Source organism: Chionomys nivalis, chromosome 14 (genome assembly GCF_950005125.1).
Source record: "Chionomys nivalis chromosome 14, mChiNiv1.1, whole genome shotgun sequence".
Classification (NCBI taxonomy): domain Eukaryota; kingdom Metazoa; phylum Chordata; class Mammalia; order Rodentia; family Cricetidae; genus Chionomys; species Chionomys nivalis.
The window spans coordinates 22630939-22651855 of NC_080099.1; the positions used below are offsets into that span (position 1 = coordinate 22630939).

The following is a 20917-nucleotide window of genomic DNA, read 5'->3' on the forward strand; positions in this document are numbered from 1 at the left end:
TGGGCACAAGCAACTGGGCTTTACCACGTCCAGAGACTAGAATAATACCGGCCAAGTCCATTCACTTTTCCTCTTGGGGAAGGATCTAAAAACTTCCTGAGGGGCATCACTGTGCACGGAGGCCAAGAGGCACAAGGCAAGGGACAACAAGAAAAGAATGGGCCCTTTCAGCTGCTCAAGCCTGAGGCCTTCCACAGCCTTGCAACCATTCTGGCTGGGCAGCCACCAGTGGTCCCACAGCATAGGTCTTCCTGGGCTTCCAGAGAAGCCAAAGCCTTTCTCTCAGTGGGCTACAGCTATTTACCCATGGCTTCACCATTCCTTAAACTTCTAAGGGCTTTTTCTTTATTTGAATTTTAATTTTGCATGGCAGTAGTGTTTAGGCTCTCCAAGACCATGGAACAAATTACAGAAGGCAGCTAAAGGAAGCCTCAGACCCCCACCTCCACCTGTCTTCAGAATTCAATGCTAGGTTCCTCTTCCTCACACCCTCTGCTCCTCCCTTTCTTCAATTATTAGTTTCATACGAATGACATCACCTGAAACATGCTACCCCTCCCCTTCCTTACCCCTGTTATGAAGTATATTCTGGATAAACATCACTTCCTCAAGATCTTCCACCCTTCATGTTTCTGAAATCTTGGACCGGGACCTGGGGTTTGAGGAGCCTGATTCATGGGAATCTGGAGAAATTCTCCCACAGCTGCCTCATCAGAAAGGAAGGAGAAGACAGGAGGAAGTGTCTTGTGGCGGGCATCAGAGAGTGCTTGCACATTCTCTGGCCAACAAAGCCTCATTTCTCCAGGAGCTGCCAAGCCATCAGGGCTCCTCTCTCCAGTCCAAGGAGACAGGATAGACAGCATCCTTACAGTTCCTCCACGGCACAGGAAAGAAGTGCAGGGCTTCTAGAGGGTCAGGTAAAGAGCACTCGCCCCGACTGATGCCAGCAAGACAGCTGTGTTCTAGGACTGGCTCCAATTTCCAAATTCCACATGCTTGCCAATTTATTCAGAGTTCAAGAAAATATTTTAACCTTTTAGAAATAAAAACTCCCCTAAAGAAGGTCAGCATCATGCCTGCCACCCTGAAATCCCATGCCAGGGCTGGATGATGGGCTCTGAAGGACCCACACACACATACACAGGAGCCACAGCCAGATAGACCCTGACCAGGGAGGAGCATTGACCAATGGAAGGGTCCTCCTCAAGCATAGACTGCAGCCAGTAGGTAAGAGGTTCACCCAGAGACCTCCACAGCCTGAAGGCACAGCAGAGAAAGTAGGAGGAAGAGATTCAGGTAAGAGAGGTGGGGGAGGGGGCAGGAAACAAAAAAAAATTCTCCTTCTGATATTTAAAAGGAGCTTAAGACATCAAAGAGCCAAAGTGGGCACATGCTGGCAAGGAAACAGAACCAGGCCCTGGGTGTACAAACAGTGGCTTGAGGTCAGATGGGGGGCAGACAGCCTGACCTGACTCTACCCCTCACTACTGATGGGATGGGATTGCTGCTGTTACTTTGGGTTTTTGCTTGTTTTCCAGATAACTTAGCCTTATACTGCAGCTTAGGCTGGCTCTGGTACTCCATACCCCACCATGTCGCCCAGGCAGATCCCTCCACTCTCCTGCCTCAGCCTCTTGAGCGCTAGGATTAGTCATGAGCCTACACACTTGGCACACAGCTGCTCTTCTGCTCTCTGGTAAGTTCATGGCAGGGATGAAGAAGTTGATGATGGCTCTGCCTGCTTGGCAGATTGCCACCATGGTTTGGAGTAACAGATCAGGCACATGGTCTGTTAGGGGGTTAGTGGACACCCCAGACCACTTACAGTCATGAATAATGGCAAGTCGGTTCATTTTCACTCTAAGGACATCTCACAGGTAGGTGTGACGTTCCCTTCCCTGGCCCTATTTCTAATGCGGTTCTAAGCAAGATGGTGTGCACCTGTGAGGCCTAATGCAGCGTATATATAAGGCTACCAGCCAGTCAGGACTCAGAACAGGGTTGGAAGCCAGCAGCTCTTCTCCACTTCCCTTAAAGATCTGCTGAAGCCTGGTCTAGGAAGACACCTCCAGCAGCTGGCAGCAGCCCAGAAATCAGCTCCTCCCCGCGCCACCTGTACTGTGGCTCCCACATACAGAAGAGGCAGAGCTTCAGGCCCCTGGCTCATCACCGTAAGAGAATCCCAGACATTCCTCAACTACAGGCTTCCCTTGCTTCTTGGGTGCTCCTGGGTGGAGCCCAGGAGACCTGCTTCCTCTTCCATAAGGGAAGGGTTGCTGCAGGAGCCCTGCCGAGTCCTGGTGAATTGTTCGCAGCAGGACAACACAGCCCCAGAGAGTCTTGTACATAGCTCGCACACAGGGCAGCATTTTCAGTTGTCAAAACAAAACTCCATGACGTGAGCTGACAGTGACAGACGGAAAGACAGGTGGCGCTGCCGCATCTCCAGCAGAGAAGAGCCTGGGATGACTGGTGAGAGGTGAGTAAACTCTATGAATCATGAAGAAGACCTTAAACAATGAGTCAAAGCCAGCCCGAGCTCCGTGTTTAGACCCACCGTTCTCAGCTCTATTCCACCGAGGCTGATTCGCATGACTGGGGGACCCTATAGAGTAAAACCCCTGACGCCTCCATCAGGCTTGAATCTGTCTGCTCCTCCCAGGCCAGAACTCCACAAACGTCTGAGTGGAAACGAAGGAGTTATTCATTGACTGACATGATTCAGAGCTTGGGGGAGGAGACAGCTTGTGAATCCCAAATATTACTAGAATGCAACTCAATAAAGGAGCATTCTAAGGCTTAATGGCTTCTTACCCTCTTCAGTCCCCCTTCTAATCACAGTGGCTTCCCAAGTCATTTTAAAAAATGGGAAGAACTCGGGTCTAGAAAGAAGAGATTTGGTTCGAATGTTGGCAATGAAATCCACCTGACCCCTTAGGACCTTAGAGGGTCATGGTAGCGTGTCTCAGGAGGCTTCTAGTGCTAGGGTGTGTGGTGTTGATGGGAGTCTTTCACGGCATGTTGTCATGATACCCCTCATGTTCCTCATGGTGTCCTCTGAGCTGTAGCTCTGAAATTGTTCGAGTTATTTGTCATGAGCACCCCAACTACCCCCCAGAACACAAAACAAGCAGGTGGCAGTCCCAGGACTCCCCGCTACATGTCACTTCCCAGCATGCCACACTTCATTTACTTTCCTGAAACACCTCCTCTGTGAGGTAGAACCCTACATTCCTCAGGTCCGCTGGGATCTCCCTGACTTGCCCCACGAGCCACCTGTTTTCCTTAGTCCAGGGAATGCAGAACCTGCAGGACTCTGTGGTTAGGTGGGTGGGTACCTTGGCATTCTGTAGGGGAGGCTGGTAACTGGATGGCCGGTAGAACACCCTCTGGGAAGCATCGGTGTGGATGTCGCCCAGGAAGAGCTCCTCCACCAGGTGGTCCAGGTTGTGGTGGGGATATTGTTTCTCCACACGGATGAGCTGCAGTTCGTGCATGGCAAAGTTCACAGCCTTGGTGCACTCGTGGCTACTCTCCTCTTGCCACAGGTCATAGGCTGTGTCCTGTACCCAGAGACTACTAGGAGCCAGGAAGCCTGGGCAAGTTCGGTTCACCAGTCGGCTGAGTTGTTCAGCAACTGCCTCTGTATGGCAGATGACTTGGACGCTGTGAAGCTGATAGTCGGCCTCGGTGCCCCCGCGGATGATCCAGGATGCCTGGCGCAGGCGGATCTTGCCTCGGATGATAAGCGTATAGGTGGGGTTGGTACAGCGGTTGCTGCCATAGTAAAACTGGTAGGCCTTGAAGGTGTTATTGTTGTAGAATCTGTAAGACCTTGTGATGAACTCTGGCCCCGACCTCACTTCACAGCTGTTGAAGAAAAGAGCAGGTAAATCTTGAGTAAATTCAAGGGCACGTGGAAGAGAGTAAGGCTGCGAAAAGTCAATCTATTGAACGTTCAAAACAACTTAGGTATCCTGTCTGATGACCATCCACATCTGAGGAAACTGAAGCAAAAGAAACATGTTCAAGATCACACACACACATATGCACACACATGCACACACACATACACACACACACACACACACACACACACTCACTCACAAAAAGCCAAGTGCTAGAGCCTGACCAGGAATCTAGACAATGCAACCTCTGCAACTGACCCTAACTATTCTCATCTAAAAGTTTCTCACTCTTCGTATGTGAGGAGAAACAGGGACCTCGCAGGGAAGTTCCCTTCTCACTGGATAAGAGGGGACAGCGTGTTGCTGGTCTATACAAGGAACAGCTACCTGGTAGACCAAAAGGATTCAAGAACACTTCAAATGACGGACCTTGTCTAGGGTGGTATGAGATGTCCTATGTTCTGAAATGCAATCTTGGCAGAACTGGAAGTTTGCCCTTCTAGCCACTCAAAAGTATTATTCTCTTGGTGGGGGAAAAATAAGGCAATTAAGTGGGAGCAAAACTAACATAATAAGAGAGACCAGGATTCCTTTGGTTTGTGTTGGTTGACAAAGGAGAACTAGATAAAAGCTAGGCTCCCAAGCCAGAAACTTGTGACTGGGTCTACGGAGCAAAATAGCTCATGGGCTCAGGGATATTTTAACATGGCTTGTCCTCAGTCCATATAGACACAGCAGAACCTGTATCAGTGGAAAGCGGAGATTCCTTGATTTATTGCCCAGAGTTTGACTATGAAGTGGGTCAGACCTGGTCTTTCCAGTGCCGACTCAGCTCATCAGAAGAATCCCACCTCTGCACATCAAGAACTCTGAGCCGAGCTGACAGACAACATGGCTAAACCAAGCAACCAGGATAAAATCCCAAACACAGGTGCTTCTTAAAATCATCAACAGTTTAGACTTTGAGTTGGCATACCGATGAGCAGTAACTAGTACTTAATATGGGTACTTCTGTTGTGTAAATATATCCATTGATGTTGAATAATGCCTTGTGGATATAAAACACATAATTCTTTGAGCACTGGCCACTGGAGGCAAAAGAAAGAGGCAAAGACTACTCTAGGCTTTTGACCCCAAGAAACTGGAGTTTAGTGTGAGCTGTGCTGGGGGTCAGTAGAGGCAAAAGTGGTAAGACCTCTTCTCTTTCATTTTGTTCTCTTAATCTCAGCATCAACAGCCATCTCTTCACTTAAGCCACCGTCAGCTCTAGCAAACATGCGCAAGGCTCTCAATAGTCACTCCCAGCTTATGGCTGCTCCCATACATTTGCCACGAAACAGCTGGAGTGCCCTTTAATAAAGCCAAATCTCATTTTAAGCATGGTCCAGGCATGAAATCATTCAATCACTTTCGAGTTTTCCTAGATTAGAAGACCTGTTAGCTGGACACAGGGGCACATACCTGTATGTAGTCCCAGCTACTTCTGAGGCTTAAGCAAGAGGATCACCTGAGCTCAGGAGTTCAAGCTTAGCCCAGGCAACACAATGAAATGTTGTCTAAAAAAAAAAAAAAAAAAAAAAAAAAAAAACCACAACACAACACCACAACAAGAAAAAGCCTACCCCAGATCAAAAACAGTAACAAAAAGACCTATTCTGAAAGATAGTTCAGAGCCACCTGCAAGGAGCTAGGTTGCAGGTCTGGGGTCAGTGAGGTAGGTCTCCAGGGTGGTCAGGCCATGCTTACTCTGCATTCAGCCATAACTTGGCTAGTTTCTCTACATAGATAATTCTTCCTGCAGGAAGAGACTAGACATTCAAGGCCCATCCTTACCCTAAAATAAGGCGCTCTCACTCACATTCTCCTTCTGTACCTGCTGTCATTCCCCCCTGCCTCCCTGGGTCCCTCTGTAAAACCTCTGACAATAGGGACTAAGTCTGTCTGAGTCACCACTATATACACAAAATACACACAACTGCTTGACCCACACAGCAACCTACTAAATGACTATTTTTAGAACATAATTTTACATTTAAAATTCATATGCAAAGAATTTATCATAGTTATTTTAAGAGACACATTTTTAGGGGGGAAAAAGCTCAATGTCATCATTTAATAGAATTTCTTTTGTCTTACATCTATTCGTGTTTGGTTATTTTCCCCAAGGTCTCTGGAGGCTGCTATCCATATCCTAGGAACTGTGTATAGGGAGGAGTCATCAGATCCCAGTTAGTCTTATAAATGCTCAACAATTTAATGGGTAGAAAGAAAATCGCTGATCTGCCTCTGGGCTATTTTTAAAAGCTCTAATGGAAGATAAGCCAGAGCTCAAACTGGGATTAATCTCGGCTTCACAACACAGTGAAGAATCTAAGAACTGGCTAGCGGAGGCAGCTCTTAGTTTACTCCCAGCGCCCTGAAGCCATAGATTAAGTTACCAGAATATGGCGAGAATATTTAGACCATAAGAAGCTTTGCAGTCATGTTTCAGGGCTGGTGAAACACAGACGCTTAATTTCACTTGCTAATGGTTTCTCTTTATATGCAAGTGGTCCCACCGAGTTCAGTAAACAAGGATCTATTCACTCATGCTGTGTAGTTAGCAGTGCTATGATACCACTGCTGCTTTTGGAGTAAGATTTCTACAGCTCATAGCTCTGTTTGCTTAACCAACCATCATTTCCAAGGGTTTCCTGGTTCTCAGTTTCTGCATATTGCACAAAGCCAGAATCTAAACCCACCAGAGAGTCTTCCATAGACCCCACTCCCAGACTGCCCTCTCCCCTTCCTATCTCAGGTCCAGCTCTTACCCTGTGGACACCCAGTGGCCCTCGATGGTTGGCGGCATCTGCACAGTCATCCGTGCACCATTGTGGAGGTGCTTGAGCATATGGTGGCACTGTGACTCCTTGAAAGCCCTCCAGGCACTTTTCTCTAAGGACCGAGGATGTGATCTGCTGTCTGGATGAAGGAGGGCAGAACCCTCTCCCAGCCCTGAAAAACAAGAGCAGAAAGTAAGTAAAAGAGACAGCAGCAGGCCTGAGTCAGGTAGGCAGTCGTGTCTGGGAGTGACGGCTGGGGCAAAAGCATGCTTACCCCCCAGGCTGCACACGGGGCTCATGCCAAAGTAGGGAACATGCTAGGAGATCATTTCCCAAGTAAAAAAACAGAGCCTGTGAGCACCATAACCGAGCTTGCTTGGGGCCACCCAGTGAGCTCCTTGCAAAGCCAGAGTTCAGGTTCATTCACCTAGGTTTTTTGGTTTTCACAAGCACCCAGCGTGGTAGAGCCAATGATTCTCTGACTTCCCACTGCTGTGACCCTTTAACATACTTCCTCGTGCTGTGGTGACCCCTCAACCACAAAACTATTTTCATTGCTACTTCATAACTGTAATTTTGCTACTGTTACGAACCATAATGTAAATATCTGTGTTTCCTGTTGGTCTTAGGTGAGCCCTGTGAAAGGGTTGTTCCACCCTCCAAAGGGGTCTCAACCCACAGGTTGAGAAACACTCTTCTAGAGGCACTGAAAAAAGGGGTGGGGTTGAAGGGAAGTGGCAGGAAAAGGTATGAAGAAGGGAGCCTTCACAAACTGATAAATTTAGGTGCAGGACTAGAAAAGGCAAAGGGACCAACACTGGTGAAAACATAGCCTGGAAGATGCGGAAAGAGATGGGGCCAGGGGACAGCTCTGAACCCTGGCAGGGATCGCTCCTTGGCCAGCCTCCCATATGCTTATACTGAGTCACATATTATCTGGCCACCGCAGACTCCAGATGGATGCCCTTGTTATGGTTTGTCTAAAGGCTTATGAATCAGAATCTTGGCTTTCAGATTCAATGTTAAGAGATGGCCGGACCTTTCAAGAGGTAAAGTCCAACAGGAGGTGTCAAGGTCATTGAGGGTGCCACTCTTGAAACCAGAGAGTTGCTATCAGTGGGTCCAGCGCTCAGAGGATGGGGTGAACTCTCAAGGCACAGTCCCAGCAGTTAGAAGATATAGGTCTCCGTATATGAACTCTCAGGGTTCTCTTTGTAAAATGCTGCACGGTTGACAGAGCAACTGCTTCTATGCCTCAGCTCTCTTCAAACACAGTTGGGAGCCACAAGGTGGAGGCTCCTAGGGGCACTAGTCAACTAATAGAAACCTGAGTGGGAGATTCCTGACCTAAGCTGCTGGCGATATGTCATGGTTTGAATGTGGAATGTCTCCCTACAGGCTTATGGTTTGAAATGTTTGCTCCCCAGCAGGTGGCATTATTTTGGCAAGCTGTGGAACCTTCAGGAGGTTGAGCCTAGAAGGGAGATGTAGGTCACTGGGGATAGGCATTGGAAGATTACAGGCTGAGCCCTGGTGTCATTGCTTTCTGCTTTCTAGTCAGCCCCTGCCTGACACATACTCCCACCACCATGAACTGTGCTTCTCTTCTTTACTTTCCCTGCCATGAAGGATGGAGCCTCTCTGACAGAAGGAGCCAGAATGAAAGCATTCTCCTTAGCTGTTGTCAGGCATGGTGATTACAATGGGGCAAATGCTTCTAGTACAGTCTAAGGCCAACACCACTGCTATGGCCTGAGCTGCTTGCAGGTGATAATAAAACAGGCAATTGTTGTCTAGTGACATCATTATTTACAGTCATAGTCATGAGTCAAGGCCTCCATTTCTAGGTTTTCATGGAGGGAAGATGCTTCCTCTAGTGATCACTAGCACCACTTTCCACCTCACTTGTCCTCTCCCAGATGGGCAGCCTGGGCAATGGAGGAAGAAGCAAGCTGGCTAAACGCAGACATTGCTTTCTTTCCCTAACCAGCCTGTTAACAAAACAGTCACACACACACAGACACACACACACACACAGACACACAGACACACACACACACACACACTAAGAACCCTGCCCCTGCTGTTGCTCAGATGTGGCACTGAGCCAGGCGGAAAATCTGATGAGTAAGGAGTGAACCGCTGACAACTCTGAACTCTGTGATGGACACCATCTACACTGTGTGCACTCATGGAGTATTTACCACAATTCTGATCACTCAGTCCCTATTTTCTGACATCCACATTTATTTCTTGTTTGGTTGTGAACTATTGTAGGATGCAAAAGTGCCCTGCGTCATACCTCCACCAACTCCAACAGCTATAGTTAACCTGATGGCATTAAACATTCCTACATGTCCCTTGTTAGGCAATCAAAGAATGAAATGTAATATAATCTGCTATCTGGTGGGTCAATAATATGATCAATTATAATGTAACTAGCTTCAAATAGATCTTAATCAAAGTCCTGAGGCATGAGAGATGGAGAGGATTCTATTTGAAATGTGACTCCAGCATTCAATAAAAATGCCAACATCTCAGTGGTGACCAAATTATGTTCTAAAATTTGATTTTCAAACTCCTTTGCACTCTATGCATGCTTTATCATAAACTCCTGGCTAATAAAAGCCAGGAGTGCAAGGGATGGGGGTGAAGTTGCCTGAGTTGGGCAGCTTAGTTTAAAACTAGGTTTGCTGCTTACAAAATTTTATTCAACCCAAGACTTCAATGGCGATTGAGATGCATTATTATTTTATTACTAGAGACAAAACACTTGCAATTAACAATGACATAATGCTTCAACAATGCCCATGAATCATTCACAGGAGCCTCAGATGGCTTCGACATTTATCTGTTCAAGGAGACTTGGAATTTTTCTTTGGCCTTTAGGGGCAAATGTTTATTTGTCAAGTGTCTATGTACAAAACACAAACACAGCCTTATATTTTTGTGGGCATCCTCATTTTCAAGCCACCAAATATGCTGGGTGAGAAAATATGGAATTGCAGTTATTCTCCCCATAATAAATGTTTGCTCCATTGAGGACAAATTAACACCCCTTGCTTTCTTACAAGACCCTTCACGGGTTTCCTTCTCAGGCTCTGAGAGTTAATTATCAGCAGCTTATAAGAGAGAAAGTGTGCATGCTGACTCAATAGTTTACCTTCTGATTTTCAAAACCAACCTACTTGCAACTAAATTCAAAATAAGGAATACATGATACCTATACAGGAAACAAGAATGGAGGGAAAGGGAATACTTCTGTCCAAGTCACCACGGACAAAAACAATGTCATGGATCAGGAGTTTAGCCCATTGGCAGAGTCCACCACTCTTCCTAACTGATACCTATTATAGACCAAAGAGACTGTGACCCCCATCAGCGGTAAGATGCACACTCGCCACAAAGATCTCAAAGCAGAACAAAAGGAGGGAGGGCATCTTGCAATTGAAATACACTTTAGGTTGAGGAACTCGCACAAATTACTCAACCCCTCTGAGCTTTGGCCCACTTATGTGTAATGAGCACACAATGCCACTCCTCTTGGACTTGGTCTAATTTAGCACAGTGCATGATATGCACTGCTAGCACTACTACTCCAGGTAATAATAGCACTCTTAAGCCAATCTCAAAATCTCTCTCCTAACAAACAGTTAATGGTGGCCCAGAGCTGGCCTCCCTTTGAGCTCTGAGGAAAACCAAGTACTCAGAACTAAGCCTGCACTGGCAGACACCATTCTATGATGATTCTACAGAAGGGAGCAGAGGGTGGGGCTGGCAGCCTGTGTTCTATAACGATTCCAAAGAAGAGATAAGGGAGTGGAACACACGGCACCATGCACATGGTTGTTGACAAGTTCTGCCCAGCTTAACAAATACCTATTAACTATTTGTATATTTTAGAGTCAAGAAGTACAGTATGAATTAAGGTAAGTATTGTTGACTTGGAGGTCTGGATAGGAGAAGGTAGAGATGACTAAGGGGCGCTCTGGGAATAAAGCCAGGGGTTCAAAGGCAGAGGCAGCAGTGATGGTTGGTCATTAGATGGGTCATTCAAAAGAATGGACTCACATAGGGTAGGAGAGTTATGGTTGTGTTTATAGCCAGCAGTAAATGAAGTAAAATCCATTATGCAAATAATTGGAAAGTAGGAGACAAATGCCAACCTACTATATGGCTCTTAGTCTTGAACGCAGCTTAGCAACCTGCTGAAGCAGCCGGTTCAGCCAGGGACCAGACGACCAGCAGATGTAGAAGACTCAACAGGTGTGACAGTGAGTTTATAGTGTGTGTGTATTAATAATTATATAAATTTGCTTCCCATAACAAGCTACCTGAGGCTAGAAATTGTTTTAATTAAGTTTCTTTTTGAGTGTAGAGTTTGGCATTGACCTTTGCTTAGCTCTGCTGGAGGTTGTGGCTTCTCACACTGTGGTGGCTCATAGCATCCTTGATAGCACTGTGAAGGGGACAAACTCAAGAACAGATAAGGGCTCCATGTAATCTGTTAAGGCAACTTGCTTTTGAAAGAATGTAACTCACTCCCTGAGACCAGCATTAGTTCTTCCCAAGGGCAATGCCTCTAGTGATTTAATCCCTAACCACCAGGCCTCACTTTGGGGACCACCTAGCAAGAGGAGCAGTCCTGGGGGCTGACCAAGCCTGGAGCTGTGTGCATGCTAAGATCAAGCCTAGAGATTTGGGCATGCTACACAAGTACTCGATTGCTGAGCATCCCCACCCTCAGCCCCTCTTCTCATTTCTTTACGGGGTCTCACTAAGTGGCCCGGCTGTTCTTGAACTCACACTGTACCGCACCTCAGTTGGCCTTGATCTTTGGAGTCTTCAAGAAACTGTGATTATAGGCACGTATCAACACAGCCTGGCTTAGGCCACCCTTTAAAGGTTCCACTACCTGACTTCACCACACAGGTTCATACACATGAACCATTAGGAGGCACACCATGTCTTAAGTATATTAGTGTCTGTCTTCTTTCTCTTTGTAGGTGGATAACACCGTCTCTGGATTTTTTGGCTGATGTGGAAACTATGTATGACCTTATTTCTGATGCTGCTCCTGTTTAAGGTCCAGGAATTAGAAGCTCTATTGATGGAGCCTTTCCAGTTTTGGGAGAAGCGAAAGTCAACATTGTTACACCTCACCACTTCTTTTTCAAGGCATAGCCTTGATGGACCAGTCAAGGAGCTGAGCCCTGGACTTCTGGTCAACCCAGGGGCCTCCATGGTCACACACCACGTGACAACTCACTTTTCACGTGGTCTCATTTGGTCAATCACTAGCTACCACTTAGACAGGGAGGGAAATTTATGAACAGTTGGCCACAGTGCCCACTGACAGAGAAGCTCCCACCACTGTCCCAGTCCAGGGGAATTCTGAGTAAGTCAACCATCAAACAACTTCTCCAGAAAATGATCTCCAGTATGGCCTGAACCCAAATAAAATCATTATGGCAAAAGGGTGGAATATTTTTCTTATTATTTTGAGGGATAGGAGTAATGTGGAAGTCTGAAAGGCAATTGTTCACCTATTGAAAACAAATTAAGTTCTGTGAGGTTAAGCATTTATAGATTATCACTTTCCAAATATTACACAAATCCCGGAACCATGCTCACATGTTTGCACAGGGGCAGACGTGTGAGTGACACACTCCCATGGGTGGCAGAGTGACTGCACCCAGGACTCTTAGGTTTTGCTGTGATCGTCTCTACCAACATATTCAACAGCAGCCTGCTGCTCAGAATAGCCAACACCAGCAGCTAAAATCCAGTTTGCTTGAATCAGGGGGAAGCACAAGGTCGACTTTTATACTGAACTTTGTATCCCAAATAACAAGCCTAAGTGCCCAGCTGTTCGCATCACTGAAGACACAGGAGATGCTCTTGGAAGGTACTGCCTAGCAGAGCTTTCCAAAGGATGGCACTGGGACTTCTACTGCTACCCACACACCTCCTTCCTAGACCTGTGGTGCTCTCAGGAGCAAGCCAGGCTACTGAGAAACCAAAGAAGACCCCTGAAGAGATGGAAGGGGAGGGGAGGGGAGGGGAGGGGAGGGGAGGGGAGGGGAGGGGAGGGGAGGGGAGGGGAGGGAAGGGAAGGGAAGGGAAGGGAAGGGAAGGGAAGGGAAGGGAAGGGAAGGGAAGGGAAGGGAAGGAGGCAGTGGTTGCAACATTCATTTACTCAACAAAGGGCAAAATAACTACCATGTGTTTGGTTCTTCCTTATGCAAAGTCCATGGCTGAGTATATGGTAAGTATATGGGTCCAAATCCTTGATTTTTTAATAACATTTTAAGAACTAAATTATCTAGATAGGTTCTGGTGTCCAAATGCCTATATAAAACCGACTGGAAAGAAAAATCTTCTAAGCCAGTTTTTAGATAACACCATGCAAAATTCGCCAGAAAACAATACTTTTCAAGCACACTTGGGACTGAATTAATTTTTGGTCAGACAAGTCTCCAGAGACATACCCTAATACTTAAAACACAATCTTAAAAAGTAAATAAATGTAATGTCAACACATTAGAGATACTGTCTCTGAGCGGAGGGTTTTGAAGAATCCTTTCCTCAAAACTCATTCTGCAGCTTTCCCTACGTTACATAATGTGTGTGTCTCGATAATCAGAGGGGCGCAGTGTCTCAAGTCAGCACTAGTGCTGATACAGAAAATGAGACTGATTAGCTTAACTACAGGTAATTACTTAGCCATGAAATCGCCCTGTCCAATTAAACAAGCAGTCATTACTGTAAAGCATGCTTTGAAGTGGATGCGGGGAGATAAGTTCCAACACCGCTCCCAGGTCCTGGAATAAGGGCTTGTGTGCCGCAGATGGCACCATGGCTGAACATCATCGGGGCCCTGGTGCACACCATACTCTCTTTTGTTTTTAATTCCGAGTTTCTTTCTAATGACAAGCAAAATTAAGAGAAATACTCGCACAGTCTGTGAACCTTTATACAGAAAATATGTATCCTTTAGAAAAAAATAATAAAGTGAAAATTTCACATTTCTGGTTGCAATGATTTCATTAGTGGGCATCTTTTAATATCTACAAAGGCCTTTGGACTGGATATAGGTTGACCTGAGATGGCCAAGTCCTCTGTATGTATGTGGTATGTGTGTGTGTATGTATTATATGTATACCACATATAAATGATAAATGCCTATGTAACATATATGTATTGCTGTGTACAGTATATGTCTATTTATGATATATCTTCATGTGTGGTGTTTGTGGTGTAGGTAGGTGATATTTGTGTGTATATCATAGACAGCTATGATATCTGTACCATCTATACATATGTGGGTATGTGTATCTTTGTATCTGTGTGTGATACGATCTTTATCCTGCATATGTTGCTTGTGTGTGAGACGTACATGTGTGTTCTATTACACATGAACCGTGTTTGTGGTGGACATGTATGCACACTGTCTATATATACATGTGTGGTATTTGTGGTATGTGTGTGTTTGTGTGGTACATGTGTAAGATTCCCAAAATCAGACTAGTACAATGACTCACAGTGGGCCATCCTCCTGGATCTGGGGTTCTCTGAGTCATTTCTTCACTACCACTAGATATTCCTCAGGAATTCTCAAGAAAAGAGAAAGCCCCTCCTCAGCCCTGCACCTAGCAAGCAGTGGGCTCACAGACAAATCTTCTGAACAGTGGCTCAATGAATGACTAAAACTGGAGGGCACTTACAGAACGGAGAACACCTACAGACTCCCATACAGAGCCTTTCTCATCATTAGGTAGCTGCCACTCTCTTTTCCACAACAATTCACCCTGGAGCTGGGGAGAACCCATAGCCCACATGCCTATGGTCATGACACAGAAGCACCGGGTCCTGGTAGAGGCTGGCAGGTGTTTTTCCTAAGGCTCCCGTGTGATCGCTGCAGATCTGCTGAAGGCACACCTGCTCCATGTGCCCTGTACCTCTACACGTCACCAGCGCCATGCCAGTACCTATCCCTCTTCTTAACATTTTATGCTTCACTTCAGTTGCCATGTGTCACTAGACAGTACGCAGCGATACGGTCACATCACCCAGCTGTGTTCAGTTCTTTTATCTTTTAGGGGCAAAGAATGCCCATGGTTACCACTGAACTCCTCAGCCACATGTGATGCAAGTCAATCTATTTACCAAGCGAACACTTAACATCTGTCCAAGGTCCTGGCCCCCAACTGTGCACAAATAAGTTATGATCCTTTTCACGATGACAAAGAGGGGAAAGGAACAGGGAAGAAAATGTTTTGCTTGTTACAAAAACGATTGTCAGGAAAATGGCATTTTGAAGATCTCTAGTGTGTTCCATTCGAATGTTTTCTTGAAGTTTGTTGGTGAAGCACTGATTTGGCAATTGGCAGTTTTTGTTTTTTTTTTTTTTTTTTTTTTTTTTGGTTTTTCGAGACAGGGTTTCTCTGTAGCTTTGGAGCCTGTCCTGGAACTCCCTTTGTAGACCAGGCTGGTCTCGAACTCACAGAGATCCGCCTGCCTCTGCCTCCCGAGTGCTGGGATTAAAGGCGTGCATTGGCAGTTTTTAAAAGTCCACCCACTTTGCTCCTCCCCATCTGTGTGTGTGTAAGTTCATGCGGGTGTATCTTCCTGTGTGTGAAGGCCAGAGCACAATTTCAGGTGTCAGGCCTCAGACATAACCTACCTCTGCCTCTTTTTCTTCTTCTTCTTTAGACAGGCTCTCACTGGCCCACTGATCAAGCAGACTAGCCTGGCTGACCAGGAAGATGCCTGCCTCCACCTTCCCAGCACTGGGGTTACAAGTGCGCTTATGCAGGTTCTTGGGATAAAACTCAGGTCCTGTTGCTTGTAAGGCAAGCAAGCCCTTTACCAACTGAGCCAACTCCACAGCCCCGAACATCTGATAGAATGAATTAAATCCAAGGGAAGATTTACAAAGGTCTCCACTTCTCTGAGACGTCAAAGGAGTCTACAAAAGTAAACAGGGTTGGAGGAACAGCCTTCTCCCAACATGTGGTCCATGGTGGAAGTGTGCTGGCTGCACTGTCAGGGTAGCCCCGTGTATTCCGCACACCTTCGCTAGGCTGTGTCTGGAGCTGAATGAGTTCTAAAGTGTGATATGCGAATCTCACCGCCTTTTCATCTCGGCAGAGAAAACGGTGATAATGGATAGCTGCCAGCTGTGCACCTCTGTGACACTCAGGAGGTTTTGTTTGGATTAAGAAAGGCAGATGTTTGCAGACTCTGAGGGGGAGGGAAGCAGACTGATGGGCACACTTCCATGCACACTTTGAACTTGTGTCTCAAGCTACAGTACAGTTGTATGAAAGAGTAAAAGTCCAAAGCTCCGGGTCCCGTGAGAGCTAATTTACTCACTGATAGGATCTGGGAATGATTTATGACTTCTAGTGAATTGAAATCGAAGTGGCCACGCAAATGAACAAAGACTGGATCCCATACGAAATGGCACTGCCACCAGTACCCTCGTTTGAGTCCTTCAGAAAGCTTCCTGTGTTTTTCTCATTAACCTCGCTTGTCCGTGCAGCAAATCTATACACGCAGTCGGGAATGTTTTAAAGTGGCTACAAGTATATTTAGAACCATATAACACTTGCTTTTATCTACAAAATTGCTATCTATCATGGTAGTTAGTAAAGCAAGCCTACATATAGGGAAAGAAAAGCATTAACCCATTCAGGGATTTCCTTCTGACTTGTGTCTTCTACTGAAATGATTGAGCAGGCTCCAGCTTTTGCTACAGAACTTTTCGGAAGCCTATAAAACCCCTATCTCTCAATGGTACAGCTCACCAAGCCACTCTCTTTGGTTAAGTTGATTAATACCTGTTTTCTCTTAAAATTCTTCAGACACATAAAAACTGGGGTAGGGAGGGATTTCAAACCCTTTCTGGCACCTTATACTTACATCCTAACTAGTTATAGCTAAGCTTTCTTAGAGCCTGAGCATTTGTAACTCGAATAACTACTCCGTGTGTTAACTTCTTGTACTAAATCCCACAACCCCCTCCCTGGATCTAAGTAGATCTTGGGGTAACTTTTGTTTTAATAATTGCATCACTGAAGTCTCAATGTGAAGTTGCACTGCTTTGTGAAGGTTTATCCAGGTTGTCCATTAAAGCTTTTCCAACCTCCCCTTTTATCGTCAGTGTTCGTCATGAACACACACACACACTCTGGCCCTGTTCCTGTTCACAGCTCAGACGGCCTCCTGCACTTACTCCCTCTGTCTTGTTCATCTCCTGGCACTGTTGGAGAGACTTCCCCAGAACCCAAGGAGGAATCACAGACTCCTGACTTAAATGTGGGAGATTTCTGGCTACATCGGACAGAATGATATGCGGCTATGCCGGCTCTTGCTTTCTGCCAGCTATTCCTATCTCAGCTGGATTGATAAGTGGACATATCATTACAGCCTGCTTCTCAAGAGTTGGAAAAAAGGCTCAGAGTGGGGCCATAGTGTATTTCTGAGGATGGGCCCTGAAGCTCAGCAGGCAATGATTTCGTGCAAAATAGTCTACGGGCATGAAACTTCTAAGCACCTCTTCATTTGACAGTACTACTATCTTCTTCCGCAGACAGTACAACAGTTTTTTTTTTTTTTTAACAAGGGGCAATTTTGCCTGTTTCATCCTCCCTTTTTTTCTTGTGTGTGTGGCAGCTGCTGTTTGATCTGCTCATTGGCTCCGATTTGTTTCATGTTTCAGCCAAAGATTAAAACTGCTCTGTAATTCTAAGCAGATGGGCCTAGAAGTCCAACCCTATAATTATACCTTCTCTCTTTTGCCCTGGAACTGCAAGCGTTCCATCCTGACTTTTAAGACACTGGGGTGGCTGGGACTTGGTGTACACCTTGGCAATCAATGGGGCAGGCAGGTCCACAAAGCCTTCGGGGGAACTTCGAAATCTGTCCCGGCAGGACTACAAAGAAGCCTATGGCTCCCTTCCCTTCCCTTGATTTTCTGTGGGGAAGGGGGGCGCGCGCCCCCACAGTCCTGGTTCCCGCAGGGTCAGCAGCAAGTTTGTTGAGTGTCTTCAGTGGGTGTTGAGAAAGGACAGCAGTTGAAGTCACTTGGCCGTTTGAAATGTCAGGTGTCTGACCACTGCTCTGGACAACAGAATGACCAAGCACTACTGCCTGCCACAATTATCAACAACCACCTGTCATAAAACACGCCTTGTCCACCCCAATGCAATCGTCTTATTTTGCCCAGTGCAATTTCTGGAACCCCTTTCGAGCGCAGATGTCTGGCTAAGGTTTTTTCTACAGCTTGGGGAACCAGCGCAAGCAGCAGCACAGGAAGACTTGCCCCACACCAGCGCGAGGGATCCGGGCGTGCAGCTCCTTCCGTCTAGCTTTCAAGAATCCCCTAGCACCCAGAGAACTCAGCAGCACGCACTAAACTTCAACGCGGAGCCAAGGTGCAGGCAGACTACAAACACTGGTCCTCAGACAGCAGACAAACACCCGCGAGACGTGTCCTCCCCATAAACCATCACAGCTTTCTCTTTACAGTCTCGTAAAGGCCAGGACCTCACCGAGAGCCCCTGCTGCGCTCTGACAGCGGTGGAAAAGGGACCGCAAAGCCTGCGATTTCGTGACAGTTTACAGCTGGAAAGGCCCACAGAGTGGTCACAAAAGTTTTCCGTCGCCGTGCAGCTACGGATGTGAGAGATAAAATGTGTCTGGGCGAGGTTCGCATCCTTCCAGAAAGAACACTGCCTGTTGCAGCAAAAAGCACTGTAAGCGCCGCTGGGGGAAGGGGTTCTGCGCACCGGCCGGATCGGGCAAGCGGACGCACCGTGTCCCGGGCGACGGAACTCGACTCCCACCGTCGTCTCTGGGCCGTAGGGAAGACGCGACCCCCCCACCCACCCCAGGACTCACCGTGCAACAGGAGGGCTGGGAGCAGATATCCGAGCAGGATGCGGAGCACACGCGACATCTCCGGGTTCCTCCGGGCTTCGCTGTCGTCGGTCTCGGTCCCCTTCTTGAGCGAGCGCGGGTCGCTCCGGTGCGGGGCGCGCTCGGCTCCTCGGCCGCAGCCCCCGGCCGGCGCCCGCCAGGCCCAGCCTCAGGCGGTGGCGCGCCCCATTGCCGGTGGGCGCAGCGCGGGACTGCGGGGCGCGCGCTCCCTCGGCGCCGTCGGGCCCCGGTCCGCGTGGGGTTCCGGACTACAGCCCGACCTTTCCGCGTCCGACCCCGACCCCCTTGGCTCCCAGCCCCAGTCCCGAGGCCCGCCCCGGCGCACACAACTCGGAGATGCAGTGGCCGCTACTGCCGCCGCCGCAGAGTCTCTTCATATTTGCAGAGCGCCGCGAAAGGTTCGGAGGCGGGGCCAGGGAGGGGCGGGGTATCGATGAAACCACGCCTCCACATCCCGCCCCTTCTCCCTCTCTCCCTTCGGCCTAAGGGCTCCCAGCCTCTCCTCCGCCTACTTGCTATCTCCTCCCACTCCTCTCCCACTTCCTCCCAGGGCTCCAGCTCTTTAGCCTTGTCTCTCTCCTCCCTCAAGGCCCGCCTTTCCCCTCTGCCCGGGCACACCTCCATCTCTTCACCTCTTTTTCTGCGCTTCTGCTCCGTTACCGCCCACTCTGTGAAAGATGAGACCCTTGGACCAAGGAGGGAATTGCAGCTTGTGAGCACCCGTCACCTTCTAGCTAGGAAGGCCTTATAGTGAGCCATTCATCCTCTCGGTCTCCAACCTGGACAGCTCAGGATCCATTCCACTCCGAACCACTTGTAGAAGGCATTTATTTGTAAGGGAGTAGTGAGGAGGGTCGTCAGGACTTAGGTTTTCATCAGCAAAGCGGAATTTCAAAAATTGGGGGCTGGATGTGAACTTGAGTGCGAACTTATGAAAGAGAGTGGAGGGAGCTGAGTTCTGGAAAAATGTTGGAGCTCTGGGTTCTCGAGGACACAGTGTTCTTTGCAGCCTACTACCAGTCTATGCCTAGGCGCCTCGGGGAAGCACCAAAGCCTTGTAGCTGGCCCGTATGTGTCCAGCGCAAGGTATAGACTGCGGGAGTCCTTTCTTTTTGCCACCTCTTTCCTGTTAGGCTTTTTGAAACCGGAGAAATTTCGTAGAAACTTGCATGGCTCTTTCTGAGTCGTCTTCTCCCCCAGCGTGAATAACCACTACTATGAAGCTGTTTTTATTTGTGGTCTGTGGTCTGCTCAAGTTCACTTTGAACTTTATATCCCAGGACAGGGCGGCTTCTTCTCTTTTACTCCTCCCATACCGGGCAGTCCTGACTTACCTGGGAAGCCTTTCCTCTGCAAAGGCCTTGCCTGGGCCTCCTCTTCTCCCTGGAAAAAAATTTACCAGATCCCAAAGATGACCATCAGGTCCTCTTCTCCTCAAATTGGGATAAAGAGCAGACATGAGACCAGATGGAGTGGAAAACATTTCTTGACTCAACTCTACTGGTGTTTTTCCTAAATAAAACACTTGAGCTAAATGCTTGATTTCCCAAGAGGGTTTTCTGCCCCTTTGAACAATGCAATAATTCAACTCCTTAGGCATTAGACTTTCAAAACTAGCTGGATCGTAGCATTAGTGGAACAGAAAACAGATGAGGATGCCTCGGTCAGTTCCCACTCTTCCAGACTTCTTTCCTTGGGCTGGCCACGGGTGTTTTGATGTGATGCTACTGATAGGCTTTGATGTGTTTTCATTCTTTTCATCAGTATCCTTCCACCATTAATAGTGGATCATAGTGCACAGCAGCTGCCCAGTGCACAAGGATCTTGAGAGATTTACCAGTGCCACTGTTTGCAGATCCTGAAGACGATAGAATCTCCGTGTGGGCAAACATGAAGATCTCAGAAACGGCATTCGAGGAGCACAAACTGTATTTTGTCGTTCTTGCTCTACTCAGTTTTTCCAGGCATTGATCAACCTGGTGGTTAGTCTTGAGTAGCTGATGATGACTTTGGGGCTCTGAATGTTTCCCAAGGATCAATTAGATTTTCATCTTAAACCTTGACCTCGATTCCTTCATAGACGTTGGGCAGTTGGCAATGGCACGAACAGTGCACTTAAGAAGAATAATGGCTTTGTCACCAGGAGCATGTGTTAGATAGTACTGAATTATTCTACATCTTTTAATCACTCGAGGATTAAAAACCTATTAGAGAATATTTGAAACGAGCAAGGGTGGTGGT

The 20917-nt window shown here is 47.3% G+C and overlaps 1 protein-coding gene across 1 annotated transcript in view; it reads right to left on the reverse strand.

Annotated features, from left to right (window-relative positions):
* The window catches only part of Apcdd1 (APC down-regulated 1), a 30625-nt gene extending 11570 nt beyond the window's left edge, over positions 1-19055 (reverse strand). The window contains exons 1-3 of the mRNA XM_057789376.1: positions 18638-19055; positions 6719-6902; positions 3339-3870 (exon numbers count right to left, since the gene is read on the reverse strand). Of these exons, the coding sequence (XP_057645359.1) occupies positions 3339-3870; positions 6719-6902; positions 18638-18695 (774 nt within the window). The 5' untranslated portion in view covers positions 18696-19055. The remainder of the gene's footprint in view (positions 1-3338; positions 3871-6718; positions 6903-18637) is intronic.
* Positions 19056-20917: the final 1862 nt, after the last annotated feature.